This window comes from Sylvia atricapilla, chromosome 3, assembly GCF_009819655.1.
Source record: "Sylvia atricapilla isolate bSylAtr1 chromosome 3, bSylAtr1.pri, whole genome shotgun sequence".
Lineage (NCBI taxonomy): Eukaryota > Metazoa > Chordata > Aves > Passeriformes > Sylviidae > Sylvia > Sylvia atricapilla.
In genome coordinates this window covers 30503152-30526631 of record NC_089142.1, presented here as the reverse complement: position 1 = coordinate 30526631, position 23480 = coordinate 30503152, and the positions used below count along the sequence as shown (strand labels likewise).

General features: G+C 37.6%; 1 protein-coding gene across 1 annotated transcript in view; it reads right to left on the bottom strand.

Annotated features, from left to right (window-relative positions):
• The window catches only part of CD109 (CD109 molecule), a 67506-nt gene that overhangs the window by 17211 nt on the left and 26815 nt on the right, over nucleotides 1-23480 (bottom strand). The window contains exons 7-24 of the mRNA XM_066314406.1: nucleotides 23317-23401; nucleotides 20894-20990; nucleotides 19731-19866; nucleotides 18754-18863; nucleotides 16781-17020; nucleotides 16347-16448; nucleotides 16194-16256; nucleotides 14544-14720; nucleotides 13530-13682; nucleotides 12718-12792; nucleotides 12203-12263; nucleotides 11546-11681; nucleotides 10699-10816; nucleotides 7898-8011; nucleotides 7476-7694; nucleotides 6668-6812; nucleotides 5783-5959; nucleotides 1191-1272 (exon numbers count right to left, since the gene is read on the bottom strand). Of these exons, the coding sequence (XP_066170503.1) occupies nucleotides 1191-1272; nucleotides 5783-5959; nucleotides 6668-6812; nucleotides 7476-7694; nucleotides 7898-8011; nucleotides 10699-10816; nucleotides 11546-11681; nucleotides 12203-12263; nucleotides 12718-12792; nucleotides 13530-13682; nucleotides 14544-14720; nucleotides 16194-16256; nucleotides 16347-16448; nucleotides 16781-17020; nucleotides 18754-18863; nucleotides 19731-19866; nucleotides 20894-20990; nucleotides 23317-23401 (2290 nt within the window). The remainder of the gene's footprint in view (nucleotides 1-1190; nucleotides 1273-5782; nucleotides 5960-6667; nucleotides 6813-7475; nucleotides 7695-7897; nucleotides 8012-10698; nucleotides 10817-11545; nucleotides 11682-12202; nucleotides 12264-12717; nucleotides 12793-13529; nucleotides 13683-14543; nucleotides 14721-16193; nucleotides 16257-16346; nucleotides 16449-16780; nucleotides 17021-18753; nucleotides 18864-19730; nucleotides 19867-20893; nucleotides 20991-23316; nucleotides 23402-23480) is intronic.

Genomic DNA, 23480 nt, shown 5'->3' with positions numbered 1-23480 from the left:
TGCACCTTTTCCAAGCAAGAGCAAAACGCATGCCTCACCCAGATAAGCAAGCAGATTAAACTTAATCCACCAAAAAATCAAGATACGTCACTGTTCCTGAAGATCACCCCTTCTGCTGCTGTTATGTTTCAAAATTTAATGGAATATAGACTCTGAGTCTGGCAGCACATACATCCTTATTCAAATGTTGCTCTCCTGCCTTCTGCTGCCAGACAGAAGTTTTAGTTTACAAAGTAATGCAGTTACAAGAGTGATATTAATTACCACCACTATCCTTGTAATGATATTCTTGAAACAACCTTTGTTGTTTTATCATTAATCCCACATTATCCCTCGACTCCCCTCTTTCCAAAGGCGCATTCATGTAACTTGTCACTGCACTATTTAAGTACTACAAGTTGCCAGTGCAGCTAAATAATCTTCATCTTCTAATCCATCAATACTAAGTCAAAGGTAAATCCTCCTGATGTCAATGAAAAATGCCCACTGACTCCAGAAGAGTGTCTCATTCAGTGGCACAGTAAGAGGGACAGAAGTATGTACTGACACATGTAAGTACATCTGAACTGAACAAGGGTTAGCAGAACAAAGCGCTGGAACCTCTCTCCATTATCTATCTGGCTTCCACAACTATGCTCTGCATGCTGCCTGGAGTGAAACTCAGCACTGAAAAGACTTTTTCAGCTGTGTTTATAGTCTCAATAAAAGGGAGTGTGGCAGATGCAAGCAGAACAAATTTTTACCATCAGTAACTCTGTTCACCCCCTACAATATGTCTCAGTCAGCCTTCAGCTTCCAGTAGGGATATAACTGATAATCTGATTGAAGCAGTGATGATCACATAGCCCTAAATGCTTTCAGTCAAATGCAGAAATAACTAATTGTTATTCCTCATTCCTTTGAGGAAAACAACAGAAAAAACTTCCAGACTAAACTATTTCCCAAGTTAAAATAATTCATCATTCCTTTTTTCTTTTTTTCCTCAAAATTAGAAAGCCTTGCCCTAATAATGCCTTTGACAATATGTTATCCAGCAAGAAAGACCTCAGAATTGGCCTAAATACCTAATGAAAACCAGGCAGAAGGCTAATAGAGCTGGAAACTTTTACCAGCTTCACAAAAACTTTTCAGATGCAGGAAAAATAACTAAAATACTAAAGTTCCACAATGATTCTGGCAGAACTACTCACCATGTGCTCCCAGAGGGATCTTCATTTCCAAAGGCACTAAAAGAGCCATCATCCCTCTGGAAAAGCAGCTCTCTTTGGTAGCCTGAAGTGGAAAAGTAGAGACAGGTATTGAACACTTTCCTCTCATGTGGGTTGCAGCACAAACTGGAACTGCTGATACAAAGCAAGGCACTTTCTAAGGCTGAGAAGGGCACAACTTAAGCTTGCGTTTCTTAAAAAACCTCCCAAATATGCAGGAACACACAAAACCATGTAGAAAATGATGAGGAAGTGGGCAGCAATAACACGAAGGATCCATGTGCAAAAGGAGAACCAGAAACTCCTGTGGCTGCTCATCAGCCCCCCAAACAGTGCAGAGATGTGCTCCCACACACCCAGGGGCTCCAGGAGCAGAGCAGTGAGAGCAGAGCAGACATGTAGCTTCATCATTTTGTGTACCTACAGAAGTGGTCTGTCTTTACAGCAGAAGGAAGACAAGCAAAAATTAAGTGTTTTCCAGCTGGAAGGGCAAGTCTACAAACGGTTCTTGAAAACCAGGCCTTCTCTTCAGGTGGCTTTTGCCAAATTAGTAGGCTAGCTATCAGAAAAAGCAAGCTGGAAGAGGTTGTCCTGAAATGAGTGAAAAATTTCAAAAGACCTGAAGATCCTGAAATCCTGAGAAGAACCATTTAAAGTGTTATCCAAAGACTCTTTCAAAATCCTGAACAAATGCAGCTATCTCTTGACTGCAGGACATCCATAATTAAAGGGCCTCAAAGGCTTGCTGGCTGCTCACAACCTCCGGCAGCACTCTCACTCATAGATGACTTCTGTACAGAACCAGTGTTCATTCATGTTAGAAATGAAGAGCTTCCTATGATCTGCTACTCTCTGTAGTTTCTGGTCTCTAAAGCCTTTCTTCTCTTACATTTTGCCTGCTATTTGTGAATAGTAACAGAATCTATTTATGGCATTTCATAACACATCTTTTCTCTCACTTTGTCTTTTCCTTTGGTTTGACTATTTTAGCTATTGTGATTAATAAAGTACAATCACTAGTTGAAGACCTGATGGATACAAACACAATACAGAATCAGACAGGTAGAAAGAAAACTCTCAGGCAACCATCAGTAAGTCCTACATGAATGAATTTACATAAATACGTCCCATGAGGTTCACTCAGCTACAGCTGTAACTACAACCCTGAAAAATGTTCCTTGCTTTCACTGATAAAGGATTAATCACCCACTCCCATACCATCCTGACTGTAGATACACAGTGAGTTAACCATACCCTAATTACTGAGTAATAAATGGCCTGGTCCCTGAATCTAAGTGCCAGTACAAGACAAATTCCAAGTCATGGTCTGTCTGTAATAGAAGAGAATGACAAATAAAGCTGTGAATCTGCTACACTGCATCTGGGTACCTTCCCATGTAACCCCAGTAGCAACAAATTTAGCTTTTGGGTTTTCTTTAGAAGAATTTGCAATCAAAATTTTTGCTTTAATACAGGAGGTTTATTATGTATTTAGCATGACTGTGGCTAATTACATCAGTAAAACTGGTGAATCTTTCAGATACAGACATACCTGTCATCTCAGTTAATGAAACTAAGTATAGCACTCTTAAATGGAAGAGAAAAAAAGAAGGAATGAGTGGCATTTCTCCCCAATAAAAGCAAAAGTCACTGTGAAAGTTTAAGCCTCAAAATAACAATCCATGAGGAGCACAAATACACGTATAGATGCAAACAGACTGCTTCCTCTTCAAAAGTATCTGACTGCAAGGCCTGAAAATAATGTCTCCTGCTTCTTTGCAGAACTGGCAATATAAAGCAGTAAGTATTATAAATGTGAGAAATGGATTTGTTGAGAATTCTCAAAGCCTGATGGAAGGCTCACAAAGTATGCACCTGTATGCAAACTTCAAGACAGAAAATGCTGACTTAGAAATGCCATGGAATAGGACAGACATTGTTGAAACGGAACTAGGAACAAGTTTCAAATGATGGCCTTGCAAATAAGACTAGATACTTTGGAGAAACAGAACTATGAAAGATGCATTGTAGTAGGACCTATGAGGGGTAATTTTAGATGATTGGCTTTAAGGCATTAATGGCATTGTGTGGCAAAAGCTGATAGGCCAAGCAACGCTTATAATGTATTGTAATTAGGAAACTGTTTGGCTTCTGATTGCAATGGTGTGAATTGTAACATTTGTATCTCACCCTTTACATGAGACTGAAAATGGAATGAAAGTCTTTAAAATGCCTCTCAGTTGCCCCATTTCTGGGTCAAAAAAAAAAGGTATAATCTGACAATAATCATCCTGCTGGTAGTGCAAAAGCACTAGACCACAACTTTCAGCCTGCTTAACAAAGACTGCTGAGCAGCCCTTACACAGGCACAAATTTATCTCAGAATGTAAGCTTGGGAGGGATCAGAAAGATGAGCAGAACCAGAGGGAGAGAGATCCCTCAGCTATTTCCTACATTCTGTCTGCTTTCGTCTCCGTGCCAGCCCTGCTGCAGTCACGCAAAAGCCTCTCCCAAGAGGAGCGTATCCAACATGGGAACGCCTGCAGGAATGCTGGAACAGGAGACCTGGGGGCCGCGAACCGCCACACTCCGTCCAGCAGGCGTTCAACCACACGTGAAAAATGATACTTCAGATGTCAACACACACAAGTGGAAAGGCAAGGAAAAGAAGGATCCTATTAGGAAGATGTCCACTGCTGTTCTTGGAGGGTTGGCTGGAACCCAAGAGATGTAGGAGGCTCGCTGAAAAGAGCTTGCAAGGCTGAAAGAGGAATGCATCAGGATGGAAAGGACTTCAGAAAGATGTGAAAGACTAAAGGATTTCAACTTCTAAGCAGCTTGGATATTCTGCTCAAAATCTGTACCTCTTTGGGTCTAACTACAAAGCCTTCAGACCAATCAGGGTTTTTTTCATTTCAGAAAAAGTGATTTAAAGATGGGATTTGTCATCACAATTTAGAAATGTTCTTAAAAGGCAACTTTTCTTTGGCTTTACCTTTGTTCTAAGTAAATAAAACTGCTAAAAGAAAGATCATATAGCAGTTTCTGCTAGGTATATGATCCCTTCTTCTCACAAGCATTTAGCCACAAATTAATTATATTTACTTCAGATTCTGATGTTACTTCTTTAAATACTTGGTGCATTATGACATGTGAAATAGTCTGCTTTAAATTAAACCTCATAACAATCCTTTCAAAAACTGAGCCTATAAAAATTACATCTTACACTAAAGATAAATTCCAACTTGAAGATTACACTTGATTAAAAAAATCAGTGCAACAACAGAAAACAATTATTAAAATAAAGCAAAAAAAACCTCAGACTATTTTTTAGATTGTGGTTCTTTTCTATGTTAAGGTTATGAATATACTTAGAAGCATACTCACTGTTTTGGCACCTACAGTACTAAAAACACATGCCTCAATTCAAAAAAGCTAAGAACACAATACAATCTGTAAGTGACATTTAAACCTGTAATTTTCATTTGCTTTAAAATAATTTAAATAAATCCACTACTGGAAAACTTCAGAAAACTATGGTACCAAAGCCCAGTCTTAAAAGAGTGACAGATTGCTAACAAACTTCAGAGTAGCTGTTTACATAACACATCCCTTCCTCCCCACTGTACTTTCCAACTAAACCATGTAGTAGGAAGGGTTTAAAAAAAAAAAAAATCAGTTAACTGCTTTGACAGAAAATTGGAATCCTGATGAAAGGAAAATTTATTTTAAGCTGTGTCTTTTCCAAGGGAAATGTCAACAACTTTAAAAAAATCAAACAAAAAAGACTTAGAGAGAGTAAACAAAAATTGAAAATGTCATCACGATGCCTTAGTAGGGGCGTAGCTCACATGGGGCTGGTGTCCTGCTCTCTGAGAACCAGGCTCAGCATGGAGACTGACACGTGGCCAGTGTAGGACACCACAGTCAGACACTGCCTGATCCAAAATCCAGAGTGCCACTGTGGTCTCCAAACTTTGTGATGTTCTGGAGTATCTCCTGATTCAAATACACAACAATTTCCAAGTAAAATTTTCTAGCTTTTGATTTCTAGCACAGAGTTCACTTCTGACCAAACCTAAAATTTGTGTGGGCAAAAAAGCCAGCCATAAGATCAAATGCCAGTCCTTGAGCTCTACAAGAACGTGCCAGATCAGGATGGTGTCACTGAAGGTGTGGGATGAACATAGCTCACTATGCTCACTGACTCATTTTAAACTGCTGTGCCTCAGGCAGAGATCAAAAATGTTTGCTCACATGTGATTCTATCAAACGAGAAGTAATAACCATCTAGGAAATCCATGTGAATTACCTTCCAAAATGCACTTCTCATCTGAAAAAAGCAATTATACAAATCCAACATTTTTTTCTCTGAGAAAACTTGCCCTTGTAAACAAAATAATTTGCTGTCTAATTCTATCAGCCTAGAAAAAAGAGGAAATAAAATGGATTTATCTTCCAGTTCTTGTAACACAAACTGAGCAATATTTCAAACACCAAATGCAGAGTCACAAGAAATCTTTTTACAAGGAAGGGTTCTTAAAAATCTAACATCTTCCTTTATGCATACAGACCTTTTCTCATAAACGATACTGCTCTTGATCTAATATCCTCTCTCAGCTGCCTGGTTTTAATCAAGTATTGCAAAACATAAACATTTGGAGCAAAATTTATCATATTCTGTTCACCACAGCCATAAGGCATCTTAATCAATGATGACAAACCGTTGATGGAAGGCCCAAGTAAATCACCTGAAAGATAAAAATTCAACCAAAATAAACTAAAGTTTATTGCAAATAAATGCATACCTCACACATAAAGGGTGGTATAATAATCTAAATTGGGAAAAAACATGATATATTTGGAATGTTTCTACCAAACCTCTAAGCAAGCAGAAAAGATACTTCATCTACTGATCAACTTTATGCCCACTGATGCAGTTCCCTACAGACCTTTCCAACTACAGAGTAATTTCAGTTACCATTTGTTTTTAGAAACAAAAAACCCAAAACCAAAGAAACAAAACCCCACATAACCAAAATCTATTTAATCCAGGAAAATGTTTCAGTAGTGGTATGTATTTGAAACTTCATTTATTTCTTCTCTCACCTACAGTTACCAAAGCCTAGGCGTCATAGTAAACAACAATTAGTCAGGCTATAGGTATCATTCTGCAGACAGCATAATTAGAACAGAATACCAGCAAACTTGGCAGGACCTTCCTGACCAAAACCCAACTCCCTAACTCTGAAAATACCTTACGAAGACCATATTGTCATAAATTAAACTAATTAAAGGAATAAAACACTCCATCCATAAGGTCTCCCTGTGTTTAGCCTAATGCACAATGGTAAATTACTGTGACTTAATGGTTCAACCTACTTATATTGCAGTTAAATAAAAATTAATGCAATAATTAACTCCCTAATGGTAGTATCAGAGTAAAAGTTAATTCTTACCAACAGCAGTGACCTGCACTCTCTCACTGTCACTTACAACATCAGAAGGAAAAGTGAATTCCAAAGTTTTTGACACTGCTTGTCGTTTATTCCCAGTCAAATCCAAAAGGACTGTCTGAGAATATGTCTGTTCCAATCCTTCAGCCTATAAAGATAAACACAGATATTCTGAGTATCCTTCTGTAGTTGATCCTGCCCTAAGCAGGAAGGTCCTGCTATTCCCTTCCAACCTCAACCATTCCTTGATTCTATCATCCTAAGCTTTTATTGTAGGATGAGATATACAAATGTCTACCATCTTCCACTGATATGGAGCTTAACATGAATCAGACTTAGACATCCAAAGCTAGTTAAGTCTTATCAGTGTCTGGTTAACCAGAAAGTAGCAAAATACAGAAATGTTAATCTAAAATAAGCTTTGAATGAAAGCCAGATGTATGGCAAAAGCGACTGCACTTATCCAAAACAGTTACCAGGTCCACTCTCCATGAGTTGCCAAATTAGCTGCAGCACCAGGGGTTCAGTGATACACAAATAGCTTTCACCTTGCTTTCAAGAAGCATTGGACAAACTACCTGTAGCAGAACAGATCCATATGTTCACTTCTGGAAGGGGATCTAAAAAATTTTAAAGGACTTTTAAAAAATTATTTTATAAGAAGTGTTTTCTACCTAAAGCCACCTGACCCCAAACGAACCATACAGAGCAAGGGACAGACAAGTACATCAGTTTGCCTTTTTGCTGCACTGTGTTGCCTGGTTTTGGGAACAATTTACTTCAGGAACAAGACAAGCTGCAGACTGTTTACCTTCACTAAAACTTTCTGGATAACAGCATCAGAAGCAGCAGATGATATTGCTGTCACTTTGATGGGAATCTCTCCCAGCTGTTTTGGCTTGATAGGGAATTGAACAGTTTTCCCATCTTCACTTGGTACAGATATAGATTGTTGATTTGCTGTGGCATTTATTTCATTGGATGTTAGAATAATTTCAAAAGCATCAGTCGTATCCAGAATCACAGTAACCTGTAAATACAGTAATATTTGCAATACAAAGTGTAATTTTGAAAAGGTGCCTTCATAAGCTGCCACCTGTTTTGTGTACAGAGAAACAGGTCTACCCACCAAAGAAAGTATGCCAGTTTTCACAAAGAAAGACACAGTCTCCACCAGTGACAAACCCCCTGCAATATCTAGTAACATTCAAAGACAACAGACTGTTACGTTACCTCAGCTTCTTCTTTCAAATAATTAAAGATGTTCACTTCCAAAATGAACTGCTCTCCTCTGATGACGGAGTATGGAAGGTTCAGAAAAATGAAAAAAGGCTGAAAAACTTCTAGCTGCAAAACAAAATCAGTCATGTACCCTTACAACCAGAGACTAGAAAGAAAATTGCTACATAGCAGATCTTCCAATCCCTTTTAAATTCAATGACAGAGTAATGTTTAGTTGTACTCTATGGCTGACAAAACATGTTACTGCAGAACTGAAACAGAAGGCAAAGATGATTCTGGTCATTAGCACCTTTAGAGACACCATCCAGATGAGAGCTGCTGACAGCTTTGACAAAGCAGTCCCAAAAGAGGCAACTGAATTAGGACTATGAGTCTATCATCTGGCAAGTTTGGAAGACGTGATCTGTCCTGAGCTCTCATTAAGGTAACTGAATTGCTTTGAGTACACAAGTAATGGATTCTTTAGGTCAGTTGACCTATCTTCATGTCAATACACTAGTAACTAAATAACTGACTCACCCGAATTTTGTAACTCAACAATTCCTTACAATAATATTTTTTATTTAGTAAGATTAATATTAGCAGATGTTCTTTAGTTCTGCTTCTAAAAATACAAAGTATATTAATTCAAATTAAAACTGTTTCTTTTATCTCTGAACAGAGGGTTTTGGAAGAAATTTGGGCTCTAAGAAGTCAATGGTAAGGTCTCATCAAGCTGAATGGAATCAAAATTTCACTGTTTATGAACATCTGTACTTGAAAGATGACATCCTTTATTATTGAAACGTCCACTAAAATTATTTTAATTCAGTTTGCATTTAAAAACAGCTTCCAAGTGTTTTGAGTTTCGGAATTCCCTCAGATTTTTTTTTCTAGCTTGCAAATACTCCAAAGTGCTCTCAAAAAAAAAAAACAAAACGTTGCTTGCTAAAGCTCTCAGTGTCATAAACTTTTTATCTATTAAGCATTAGAGAAATTCTGATGGAAACTTTTTTGGTTAGTTCATAGTAAAGGTTTTCCCTATGTACCTATTTTCTCTGTCTTTTTTGTTTTGTTTTTCTTTAAAACTGAAGTTTTTCACTCATGGATATGCCAGTATATTACAATAAAATACCACTGAGTAAAATTACTGACACTCTATGTAGGAGAAGTCAAAACAAATGCAAAGCAGTACATGACATAAAACACACAGATGTCAATTTATTTCTCCCATTACATTTTTCATGTCTTTCTTTTACTTGCCTCTGTATGGTACTGATTAAAATGTTTCAGCCATATGGAACTCTAAATACAACCTAAATGTCCCAAGAATAGTGAAGTACTGAACAGTGCATGGGGGTGATTATAGCTAAATTATTATCTCAACATCTGTTCTACTTGGAGCCTTCTCACATTTGAGGATGAGAGGCCAAGTGTGCATTTCCACACAGTTTTAATCAGAAAACTATTCTTCTTTTTGTCCCATCTCTGCCAACCCAAGTGAAAGAAACAAGAATCAAGATTCCAGTCTCAAAGGAGCCTTAGCTACAAAATCCAGATTGGGCTCCAAATTCTATAGTTCAGACCAGGATGTTCAAAGCACATGCTCTGTGTCTGGTATAGCAGCCAACTGTGAAATCTGGACCTAGATCTCAGTTTAGATCTCTAAAGTTGCCCCTCCCCAAGAATTTGAGGGCATGAGAACTTAAATGGGTAAGTTGGCTGTCTTCAGGCTACACTTACACTAGTCCAGGAACCAAGATGGAAATAATCTACAGCCCACTACTACAGTCTCAACCTTTCTAAACTTAGGTATGGAGTTGTCTCTGATAGGAATATAGTTTCTCTAGGATCTTTACCTAATGAACGGGATGGATTATTCTGCATATGCAAAATACTAGCTAAATGAGACTTCAAGAATTAATTCCTATTTTAAACAGACCAAACAACTTTCTCAGTAGTGGCTTCCTTAAATACAGAGTGATCCTAGGACAACTGCACTTGTACACTGGGAATCTCAGGTTAGAGAGGTAACCTGAAGACTGCTGAATTTACCTTAAATTGCTAAACTCCTCGAACACTTGGAAGCAAGAAAAGAGCCTCAGGACACAGGAAGTTGGGAGCAACAAGACTCTCGCTCCATGGCTAGCTCTCAGTGCCCACTCTGCTGCTCATGCTAAGTCATCCAAAACTTAGCACTTATCACAGGTCAGAGAACGGTTGTGTTGGGAGGGACCTCTGGATGACAACTAGTCCAAGCCCCCCCTGTTTACCTAAAGCAGGTTGTACGTGTGTTTACTCCAGGACTACTTTAGACAGATTAAATTGAGACTTAAATCAGCTCTCCTGTTCTCCTTCCTGGGGTAAGCATTAGCCATAAGCGTTAGCAGAGCAGCAGACAAATGCCTCTCACACCCCAGCAACCTCTTCCCTGCCAGTCTGTGCAAACCTCACTGCACAGAGCCAAGAAAACATGGAATACAGCTCTCAAATAGTCATTCCCCCTTTCTACATACAAATATTCTGGAATGGGCACATCCTGGAAGTACTTTAACAACAAAAATTATGCTCAAACAGAAATAGGCATCCAAATATCTGTGTGGAGCCTTAGATATTCCTATGAGCAGGAAGGGAAGGCAGATACAGTATCACGTATGCCTTCAGTGATGTTGTTTTCTTTACAGTTTGAACAAACATAGCCTCTTGATCTCTTCACTAGTGTAAAGAGATGCTGCTGTTAGAACTGAATCAGAGTCCAGCAATAACCTGCAGTGTTACCAGCCCTAAAGGAGAACTCTCTAGTGAGATGGTACCTCCACTGGAGCAGTCGTCACTCCAAGCCCGCCATTTTCAGAGATTACAAAAGCACTGGCTACCCAGGATGTGATGGTGTCAGGTACAATGGCATCCATGGTGGTTTCTGTGCCAGATCTGATGGCAGAAGGGGAGAGCAGACTTTCAAAACCATCCATTTACAGACATCAGTAAGTGGACACATATGTTTAAAATGCATGAAAAATTAAGTACAAAGCCCTGGAAAGAAAAGCTTCCATTATCCATTTTTCTTTTTAACCATTTAGAAATAGTGTGATGGGATCAAAATTATTTTAAAAATTTAAATTATTTTAAGTTACATGAATTGAAGGTAATTACACTGGATCACATTACATGTAATCCACTTTTAAAGGTCCTTTAAAACAATCCCAGATGATGGTTGCTTCCTGAACTTCTCAGCTGTAGAAGAATACAAGATTTGTATTTCACAACACAGGTCAGATTTCACCATCATTTGACACTTTTATATTCACTGAATTAGGTGCAGATAGCAATAGGTTTCCCTTTCTGGGCTAATCACCATCTTTTTATGTACTGTAGAGAAAAAGGCTAGGTCTCCCTATCTATTATTTCCCCATTTGTAAGAGTTTATTTCTTTTGTCTCCAGGACTTCTATATCCAGCTTCTATTGAAACTCCCTAAATCAGGCATAATCCTCTCTTGTGCAGTTGTACAACTCATTTTTTCAATCTCCAATGTCACTTGTGGCCTCTAGATGGTAGCAGAATATAAATCTACATTTTTAAGCAGTGTTCTTCAGCACTGATGCAGAATGCTACTGAAACCTAAAAAAAAAAACACAAAAAACTTGCTTCTAACTTATACCTTGTTTTAGTGTCAGTCCAAAGCCAAGTCTCTGGAAAATGTGTCCTCACATAGAGATTACTGAAATCAAGAGGTCCATTTTTAGATACCGGCATATCATCACCGAAGCCATCCTCTATAGGTATCATTCCACCATCTACAAAATAAAAAATACAGTCCTTTCTCCAAATATCCATATTTAGACAGCTCAAAAAAAATACAGTTAAGAAAAGTCAAATTAATATACTGTTTGGAGTCTAATCTATAGCTTTGTTATATATCATAACACTACTCTGGGACACTAGGAACTTTTTTATTTTAAGAATAAAAAAAGTTTCACACAGATTTCTACACGGCCTCGGTGGAGTGCTGATGAAACTGGTGTAATTTGGCTACACATGACAAACCACCACAATACATATCAACCAGAGCTGCAAACAAAAACTCCACTCATCCTCAGGATTTTAAGCGGTAATGTCACTACAGTAAAAAAGGAAATTTTCTGAAATGCTGATCATATGAAATTTGTATGTCTTGAATCTTTGAAATGGTAATGATTTGTAAGGCTGGATGCAACCTGTATGGAGCACAGTAAGAAGACATAATAGGGGCCCTATCCCATGAACCTCCTTCCCCACTCAGTAAATGAGATTTGGCTACATTTGTTGTTTTACTTACAAAGAAAATGTTCTTTATCCTCCTCAAGAACTGCATCAGTTGATACCCAAAGGCTGCATTTCTGGATAAAATTTATACGTTATATCTCAATACACGACATTCAGGACATCAACAGTGCTTATCTATTCTTTTTTCCCCTCTTTCTTTTAAGGTAAATAAAGTCATAAAGCAACAATAAAACTAAAGTAAATAATATACAGAAACCTAAAAACCTGATAGGATATGAATCTGAATATTGCCATAATGACTGAAAACTTTTCAAAGTGAAGACCATGTCAAGCATAAAGCAACCTGTGTTTATGGAAGTATAAATATATTCCTAGGTATTCAGAATATTGACAAAATTCACAATTCAAAACTCATATAAGCCACCAAAACATAACATTGTCTGTAGACATAGAAGTTAGAAAGTTCACTTTTTTCTAGGAAATTATGTTCAAATCACTAAGCAGTAAAAAAAATGCAACAGCCTAGAATTATGAAAAAAAAAAAAAAAAAAAAAAAAAAAAAAGTACCTGAAATACACCGTAAGAACCTCTGACCAGGGGGAAATACTGCACTGTGCTGTATAAATTGAGCTCGTGGAGGACCTAAGGAAAAAAAAAGAAACAAAATCATCCAAAGATTAAATGCCAACTCACAGTCTTAAGAACCTTCACTGTTGCTAATTCATACGGAGCTGTACCACAAGCTGTAGGTTGCTTAGGTTTCACGCCAAAGAGAAAATAATCTGTGACAAGATGAAGGGGCTTAGGTTGTAGTGGTTTTATGATTAATGGAAGAGTGACCAAGGCTGTATAAAAGCCTGGAATAGAGCCTACAACTCATTGACATTTTATGGCACTTAGGCTATGTCCTTTGAGCACTTTAGGAATGACATATGTTGTAAGCTCTTTCATACTGTAGATGCAGTAGAGCTTCTGCAAGTAAAGGTAATTTAAACATATGAAAAATTTATTCTGCTCTCCCATGAAAAGAAATTCTCTATTTCATATTATTAATTTTAAATAGTAGAAGCACAACAAATAAGCCAGTTTTTTTCTGACTTCTTTGTCTTCTCTAAAAGAAGAAACCACCAAGTCTTAAAAATTTATTAAATAAAGAACAATGAAGTATTAAATGGAATTGAAAACACTGGGCCTATTACCTTTAAAGCCTTACAGTCTGCCACTCATGTGACTTGCAAAAGTAAAAAAAAATACATAATTACAGGCTAAAAATCATGCTCAAAGAACACTACTTGTTCAGCATATAATCTGTAACATTTCCACAAACATACATCTTTCGTACACATAATAATGACAACCTTGTTTTCCCATATACTTACAGATTCTTCTGTTATGTCACTACTTTCTCCCAGAAGCTTTGCACTTTTATCAACAACTGAAAGTCCAATTAGTGATCCTGGCTCTGTTGTACTGATTTTAAGGGAGACTTTCTCAGATGGCTTGGCCTTATCTTTGCTCCAAGAGATTTTAATCTAGAAAAAAGTGAAACACAGCACTGATTTAAATTCTACAGTGATATTTACAGCTGTTAACAGCTCCCAGGAAGTAGTTTTTTTAGATTATTTGGCGATAATTAAGACCCTGGATTTGCTTTTCCTAGAACCTGTGGGATGCTGGGGACCTCAGGGAGTCTATTTCATAGGACTTTTGGTAACTTGGATAAATCATGAGGCAAATGGAAACATTTTCCATGCAGCAGAACAAACAGGCTCCCTACTGATGTCTGGTTATAAGTGTTAAAGTCTCCAGAGGACAGAAAGAATTTGAATCTATGCAGCCTTTGGATGATCTCACCTATAAAAAGTTATAGCGAGGCTTTTATGTGCACAAAGGACCAAATCTCATCCTGGTACGTAAGCTGGAAAAATCAATTCATTGATGCAATAGGCATTTTCCCACTCTTCAAACGTTTTTGAGTTAAAGCATGGACAGTCACATGAAACACAAACACTGGTCACACCGTGACCACTGCCTGGCTAGAACAAGGTCTTTATAAACTTTTATAATTCTACCCTTAGAGTACTTATGACACCTTGTCACTATATCGGCCAGAGTAATCTTTGCTTAATAATTGATCAAATCACTAAAAACACAAGGAGATGCTGCGCATCTGTTACTGTGGAAAACACAAAAGTAAGAAAGGACTTTCAAATATGCAAAAACTGGACCCTAATTGCACCAGTATTATCAAAAGTCTTCCCAAAGACTTGCACAAACTCCAGATTAGATCCTGAATGGAAAAAGTTTTTGCATTTACAATCTTACGATCCAAGATACTGTTTATAAAAAAACAGACAAAAATATGGTCTCAGACTCAAGTTCAATACAATTACCTTGTCATCCAAAGCAGGCTGGATGGGGACAGTGAGTGCATCATTTACAACCGCTCCAAGCTCATCTACATAGAACACAAGTATGGATATCAAAGGAGCCCAGGAATTTTCTGCCGTTAAATTGAATGTTTTTGTAGACTTTGTGCCAAAAGCCATAATTTGTTCCTTAGATAATATCTGAAAGAAAAAAAAATCAAACATTCAAACTGTTGGTATCCTCGATATGTCATAAGCTCAGCAATTTGTTCTACAAGTAGCTGCTAAAGAAGAGACACGTAGCTGTGACTTTCCTAACTGGTAGACCAGTTCTGTGAAAACGGGCATGGTAGCTGATGTAATATTTAAATATTAGATTTTTTTTCTGTGTTTTAATTCCTGTATCACTATTGACAAGTAAAGAACTGCAAGTGCACACATATGGTATGAGAAACATAAAAATACAACAGTAATAGGGTTGGCTCACATGGATTATCTGTAACAGCATTTGAGTTTGGATCAGGTATATAGTTTTAAAAGCAAACCTCCAAAACACCCCTACTTCCTCTTTGGTTTGCCTCATGGAGAGTGTGAACTGTGGTCTAGTAATGTGTTCCAGTTAAAAGCATGCATTCACTATAACAGATCAGATTACAGCTAGTCTGAAGTTACCCCAAATACCTGGATTTCAGGTCCACAGCATCAATTTTTTCCCTCTAAATTTGTTCCTACTAGATCACGCGCTTACTAATGAAGATAGAGAGGTGAAGAGAGGTTCCTGCCTTTGGTTGCATAGACCTGATTTATTTTAAACCTTCTAGAGAGTGTTTCTATTTTAGAAAGTACATATGAATGCCCAAATTTTACATGGTTTTCCTAATACAGTTTACTGTTAAGTCTGTGAAAGAAAAAGAATCCTAGCTACCATGGTCACTAAAATGCAGACTGTGAACAAGACAGACAGGCATGTGTTAAAGACAGGATGGGAAACTTATGATAGTATATATAATGATCTTTCTGATCCTCCAAGATACAGTAAAGCAGCTCAGCAATTAAGCCACTACCCAAGACATTTATTTTAGAATGCTTCCTATGAATTTCCCCTGTTAACAATGCCCCTCTGTCCACTCAACCATCTGTTTCCTCAGCAGGCAGCTCCTCTCACCCTGTACCCACAGGCTCAGCCTAACAGTCCTGAATCTGCATACAGGCTCCACCAGGCCCCTGCTTCCACCTGCATCTGCAGGACCTGCTGACAAAGGCACAGTTTGGGCTGCTCCTGGGACATCCTTGTCCCTTCTCCCACTGGAGATGCCCTGCACAGCCAGAAACAGTATTGCTCTCACAGCTGTGCCTTGTCTCACATCTGCAAGAAGAGATAACTCAACACCCAGGTGAGAGAAGCGCTTTTTCCAGAAGCACTTCCTTACAGTGCCAGGAGCATTCCTCCTAGGTAGAATAATAGAGTTCTCTTTCACAATGGACCATCTTAGTGGAAAGGAAGTTTTTGGATCCTCTCTTCCACAAAACACAATTAAAAAATGCTGAATCTCTCAGCATTGTTGAATCACATTCCACTCATTGTTTCCACTCAAATGTTCCACTCATTGGAGTATTTCTCAAGTTGGTAGATGTCATCTTTGATTGTCCCCATATGGGAAGCCTGTAACTTACCAGATAGTGATACTCTCTCACTGGCTTGTTGCTTACAATGCTCAGCTCAAAAGACGTCCCAGCCTAAGAAAAGCACATTATTCACATGGATGAGTATGGAAAAACCATGAGTAACTTGGTTTTTATCATGGCAAATTTTGTCTCAGACTGTACCTTTATATCCTGGCTCTTTGTTTTAACCTGGAGATAAGTCTGACTGGGGGAGCTGAATACATCATAAACACCTATGTCAGTCTTACTGCTGAGGAACTCTGCCTGCAAGACAGTGCAAAAAAAAAATCTCTTAACAAAAAAGCAAAATCGGTGATGTTTATATATGTGGTGCAGCTTACAAGAGCATGATAGCCTTAGCAAAAGTCCACTTTATGCTTTGTGTATCTGGAGTTTTTTCCTTTTGATATCATGGTGTAATTATTAAATCCCATTTGACAGGATCTCTCACTTCCTTTGAAGCTGTAAGATGAAGTAACAAAAGTAACAATAGGTGACATGTCAACTGTTGCAGATAGCAGGACAGCATATCACTGAGCTCAGCCCACGCAATTTAGTGTGTCAACACTCCAAAGCAACATGCTACAAAGCAGTACCTGAACTCTCAGAGTTTTTGTATCAGACAGGATTGGAAACTCAACATCAATAACTCCATTTTCTGGAACTGTGTAGTTCAGGACATGGACTGTCAGATTTCTCTCCTCTGTAGCCTCATTTTCCAGGTGAGAAAGTGAAGAGTGATGGAAGAGCAGGTCTGACTGTTGTGCAGTGATTGTTACAAGATTCTGCCTGTCTTCAGCTGTCAGCTGGCTGCTATCTGAACGTGACACCTTTAGCTAAACAAGAAGAAAGGAAACACTTATCAAACCCATCAAACAGGGTAAAGTTTAATGCACAACACATAGCATGTAACAACATATTTGCATTCCTATCATGTAAAAAAAATAATGCATCCGCAGATTTCTCACATCAATAGCTTTATTTCTGTCCCCTAGTAAGCACTGCAAGTAGGTAAGTCAGGAAGAACAAAATTATTCGTAACTCCAGGGAGTAAAAACAGAATAAAAGCGAAGTAGATGGAACTGAAAGGAGACATGCTGCATTTCAGCTCTCCTGATTACTCTTCTAGTTGAAAATGTTTGTGTCTCAGGTAAGCTATACATAGCCTACCTACGGTCTGAATACTTGCTTTTATCACTTGCATTTCCCTACCACAAGAAAGGGAAAGCTGACATTTACATCATGTGGGAAAATGAGTCAGATCAACAGAGATGGTGCTGAGTTGAATGTATTTATGAATTCATCAAGTGAGTTTAAGACTGAAACCAGGGCCAGAATTGACAGTGTGCAACTTCTTCGCACCATCATACATCAATCAGCACTACAACTTACAACATTTATGCCCACATTCAAACAGATTTTCATCCAGTAAAATCATTCTTATTCTGCATTATACACTACAAAAATCAACATTTATATTTAAAAGCACTGAACCAATGCTTCCCTTTTCTTTTTCAGTCCATAGATGTCACTGCATTACTTCTTCTCCTCAGCAATTATTTTCCTGTTCTCTCTCTGAAGAGAATATGCCCTTCATTACTTTTTAGTAACAGCAGCAGCTGTTCACTCACACTTCTTTGGGGGCATAACTGATACCTTCCTGTGTGCCAGCTGCAAGAATTGCCAGATGCCTCAGCTATCTCTCACTCAGCTCATCTTTGGAAGAGGAGAAAAAAAAACAAGTGGATTCAAACTGGGATGCTGGCAAAGAAAATGAAAAGCATAAGAACCAAAAGCCCAACGATCAGGCTAGCATAAAGCTACATCTTGAGCCAATCTACTCGGGGAAAAATATATTTAGTCTAAATCACTGCTATTTAGGTCTCATTTCTATACAGTAAAACCTCAAGGAATGTAAAATTGACTCCTATTTTCAAGCAAAATGCAGTGATACAATATGCAACCTCTGCAAAATGTAGAAATACTGAATGCAGATGAGGGATAGAATGAAGAACATGAAATATTTCTATGAGTGGATTGCAGTTGTCATGAAGAAGACAGGACAGAAGACAGAAACAAGATTTTCATTTGAAAGCAATGTGGTTTGATGAGTTTTAACTGAATTATGTAAAAGCTGGTTAAATATACAAATTCACTATATAAAGTATATATTTGTGTATATGTATGTGTGTATATATATATATAATCAGATATACAGATACTAAAAAGACATTTGAAACTTAATAACTAATCCGTTGTTTCAAAGCACAGTCAAAAAAAAAAAAAAAAAAAAAAAAACAGCTAGGGAAGATTATTTTCCATAAGGATGCTAACAAACTATTTACAAATTTATCCTGCCAAGGCTACAGCATTCCCTGACACTTTACCCTTTTCTAGAGCGAATGCATCCAAATTTAGTATTTGCTAATATGCATTGTGAAAAAAAGAGGGAATTTGAAAACAAATCTGTAAATTACATTTAAAAATCCAAGGCAAACTTTGTTATCTAAGCATAGAGGAGAAGTCACATTTGTTTATCCACAGATGATAATCAAACAAAAGAACTTACAGTAGCTATGAAGTTCAGAGAAGGCTTTATAACTCTGGAGTAGTCCAGAAATTCAATAAAATAGTCACTTTGCTTTGGAAATATGATGGTGCTTGAATTTTGGGAGATTCCTGTTGAATAATTGTATGTGTTTAGACAACATGCATTTAACACGTATATTACTTTAGCAGCAATACAATTTACTGCCCATGACTTGGAAATAATTCTATCATATTTTTCACCATTTCCATTCCCATCATTCTTTATTTTTCTAGCTGAGCATCAGTACAAAGGTGGTATATGTACTGGTACTGCCTATCACAATGCAATATAAGATACACCACATAGGGCTCCACTCACACAGACTATGTGAGAATGACACAAGGAAGGAACTTATTAAACCTCAAATCAGCCAGCTTCACCTTGCCAGGGTTTCTACAGAAAGTCTGTAATGAAACCTAATTTCTGGGACGGACAAAAATTTTGTACACATGATTTTTTTTTTCTAATGTGCAAGGTGCAGTGGAACATGAACCCACAAAAACCTGTCAGTCTGCAAATCTAGACGAAGCTAGACTGCGGACAACCTAGGGCCAGGGAACTCTTTCTACTAATGTGACTTACAAACACATGTCAGGTAAGTTTATGATTAAAGTTAAGTTTGTGAAATTCAGGTTAATGCTAGCAATTTATGCTAGCTCTTCTAGGTTTATGCCTGCTCTTCTCATCAAAAATGATCCATCACTGATTCAAGCTCCTATCAGAAAGTGTTTCTTGGTTATTTAATAAATCATTTAGCACAGAACTCCATTCAACCAAGTTAACAACTGGTTAAACTATTAAATTTCTAGGAAGCAACACTCAGCTAATATATTTAAACATGGATGGTTTGTCCTGACATCATGTATGTACATGATATTTTTCTAGAGCTCTGACCTCTTCCTCACAGCAGCAAGACAGTCTGTGTTTCTGTCAGAAGACCCCACACAGCCACATACCTGTGAGTGACTCAGTCACCACTGCGATCATTTCTATTGGGTCTGTGTAGTCGCTGTCACCTTGGCGCCACGACTGCTCAGCATTCAGATTTTGCAACATAAGCTTGTTACAGGTTATATTCACAGATCCATTTATCTGCAATGTAGGAAAAAATAACTGTTGAGACAGAAAAGCCAAGGATACTTTTCTATCTACAGTAGTTTATTTCTAGTTAAGTCCTCTAGCTCTCTATACACACAAGTTATGGAGTATAAACACCAGAAAATTATAAACACTGACCCTTTATTTTTTTGCTGTCAGCAACCATTTTTATTACATCCAGTAGAAGATCAGTACTTTTTTAGAAGTAACAATACTTTCTGGGAAAAGTTATTTTTTTTCCTAATTTCTAGAATTATCCACTTTTACATGGCTAGAGCGCAGTGGTAAAGCTAAGCTTTAGAGGAAAATACAATTAATAATTTCCTGCCTGAGGAGAGGGGTATACCCTGTCCAACATCTGAGCTCAGATTATCTGTAAACTAAGTGTTGCTGAAGGCACTGAAGTCAGACAGTGGCTGAAGTCAGCAAACAGAAAATTAGTCACTTCATGTAACAAAAATTTAAACTTTTTTTAAACACACTCCACATCTAAAAAAAAAAAAAAAAAAAGTCTGATTTTGTAAAGAGAATGCAATTAATCTACTGCCTCTTTTAAGCCTTCAGATTGAAACTGTGTGTCTATGTAAATTTCAGGTTACAATTAGTGCAGTAGCTCAAATGTAATTACTTGCAATTAGTAAGCCAAGTGCTTTGGTTTCTACCATACTAGAGCTCCACCTAGACAACCCGAGTGCTCTCCTCTGGCCTTGTGACACAGAGGTCAGTGTGCAGAGGCAGACATAGGGCCAGGGAGCATTCCTGAGCACAGGTGCTCCAACACCTATGCAGCTCCTGGAAAATTCTTCTACCTGGGTCAGTTGGTACTCTCCAAAATAACTTCCAGGAACAAGTAAAGGGTGCACAGGTGCCAAGTATCATCAACAGTCTGAATGTAGCTGCTTTAGTCTGGAAATTCTAGAGTTTAACACTGCAGCTGAACTTGGCACTCATGAATGAATCCAAGTGTCATTTAACCCACAACAGGACACAGACTTAAAGAAACTACTAAGAGATGGCTCACCTCCATTGTTGTTGTTATATTTCTCTTGTTTGTCCAGTAAGAAACAGAAAGGCAAGTGACTGTTACAGTTCCCTTTACTGGCTTTCCATATGTGTACCTGAAACACATCAGCCAAAGTCAAACACACCACCCCGCAGGATTTGGGCTCATGAAGAGCTCTCAAGGCAAAAGATCCTACTAAAATATTATTCTGTGGCCTCAAACATGGGTAGAAGACATTTCTACTTTGAAACGTGCAGTTCACCATACACAGACCAGGTTATCAACACTAAAGCTGGAAGCCCCAAACCTGGAGAAGATACACAATGCTTCTCTTTCCACTGCATAAGCTCTACACACCCATTAAAATTATTATGGGCTGTATGACGTATTAAAGTGAACTATTCTAAGATAAAATCAAGTTATTGAACAGAACACTGATGTAGCATCACAGCTAATATGCAGTAGAGTTAAAAAGGGATGTGGGAAGTGTATTTCGCTTACCAAATACTGCTAGCACAAAAAGAGATACCTCATTTTTGATAATTTGTAATAATTATTACTACTTTTTAGTAATCACAGTCTCAAGAAATCATTGTAAACAGTCTCAAGAAATTATAGCAGACAATGTCCAGCTGTGGCAACTCTGAAAACTGTAACATACTCCCCTCTTAGGATGACAGTAGCAACCTGCAGTCACTAAGCAGCAATAAAATAAAATTTTGTATAAATGTTTCCAAGTCATACTTAAGAGAAACTATGACATTATCAGATTGAGACAGAGAGGAAATGGCAGGGAGGAATGACATAGGGACAGACAAAACACCTAAAATCATTCTCAGCAGTAATACATGCAGGTGTGATAACTTTAAAGTACTTTAAATCACTATGCAGCCACTTAAGTAATATCCAAGTGGAAAAGCAGACAGAAAAAAAAATCAAACAGCACTGTTACAAGAATAACTGGTAACGCTGTCTTGCATTTGAACCCAGTCTAAGCACACCTAATCACAGCAATAAGCTGCCATTAACCTTGAAATTATACTGCCATTGGGCAGCACCCGGTACTTAACTTGATCTAATAGTACTCCAGAGAAGAAAATGGGATTTATGACATCTACAAGTTGTATAAAGAGGCATTTTGTCTATTAAAACAGTCACCAGGAATGAAGTCATTCTCTATAAATAATTATGATGTATCAGTAAAACTTTGTCACTGCTGGGATTCAACCTCAGATGGTTGACTGGTGTCTAAGTATGAATTTATTGCAGCAAAAAGGTACACTTTCAAACACCTTATGAGTATGCCAAATGAAAGAGTCACGTATCCTGGGGAAGACCAAAACAGTTTAAGAAACCAAACATTAGCTGGTATATAACAGATTCCAAATGCAAAGTAGAATGGGGGGAAAAAAGTGAGGAAAACTTTTTTTTTAAATTGCCCTTAGGAGATTCACAGAATCACAGAATGGCTTGAGATGGAAGAGATCTTAAGGGTCATATAATCCTAATCCTCTTGCCATGTACAGGGATGCCACCCACTAGATCAGGTTGCTCAGGGCCCCATCCAACATGGCATTGATAGTTTATAATATCAGATTGCATGGACTCTGAGGAATGAAGTGTTTCCTCAAAGTCCAAACATTTAATTTAAATAGCTGGCTGGACAATGGTTTCTGCATTTCACTTGCAAATAGAGTGGTTTTTCAGAAGGTATGTATTTTAAGGCATCAGATAACCCACAAAAAAACCCTTTACTTCAGTCTTCTTGGAGGGATCTATCAGATAGCTCTATCTGGCTCTCATCTTCAAAAATAAAATTAATTTATGAGATTAATGCGTAGTAATTTTTTGTCAAGATATTTGCTCACCTGAAAAATAAAATATTATTTACAGAGGAGTGTACACTGAAGCCTCTTCTGAATTTCTCAAGAGCTTTTAATTCTTTACCTATTTACAGCTACAGGTATTTTGATATGAGAAATCTACACTTGAAATCTGCGATGCTGATTTATTGGAACAAGGAGAATGTTCATAGAAGGTTGCTTTATTTTCCAAGTTGTGTAATAAAATACAGTTATTTTACCTACAAACCTTAACGTGGTAAATTGGAGAGTACCATAAAAGAACTACAAGGACAAAAACAAAAGCATCAAAATATGTATTACAAGCAAGAGGCTTAAGAAATTTTCAAAGGTAGCTGAAAATGCATAGCTATAGTCTAGAAGTATGTCTACCAGACCAAAAGAACTCACTAGAAGTCTGAAAATCTACTGAATCTTGTTACAACAAAATCCAGTAATTAGAAAGAGATACTGGCCAACTAATTTTGAATAGATGGGGCTTTATTAGCATTCCACATGTAAGTTTTTACTTTGACACTTAGAGACCCACAATAAGTTTCTTAAGAGTAAGGGTGACAACAGTATCAGTGATTTACTTACTTTGCAGAGACAACACCAGTAACATCTTCATCTCTCAAAGAGTAATATAAGGGTGTTGTGATCATGACATCAAATTTTGGTAAAACTAAAATAAAAATTACAAGAAGCATTAAATTCACAGAAGGAATATTTCTTTTTTAAAGTAACAAGGGTAGAACATGCAA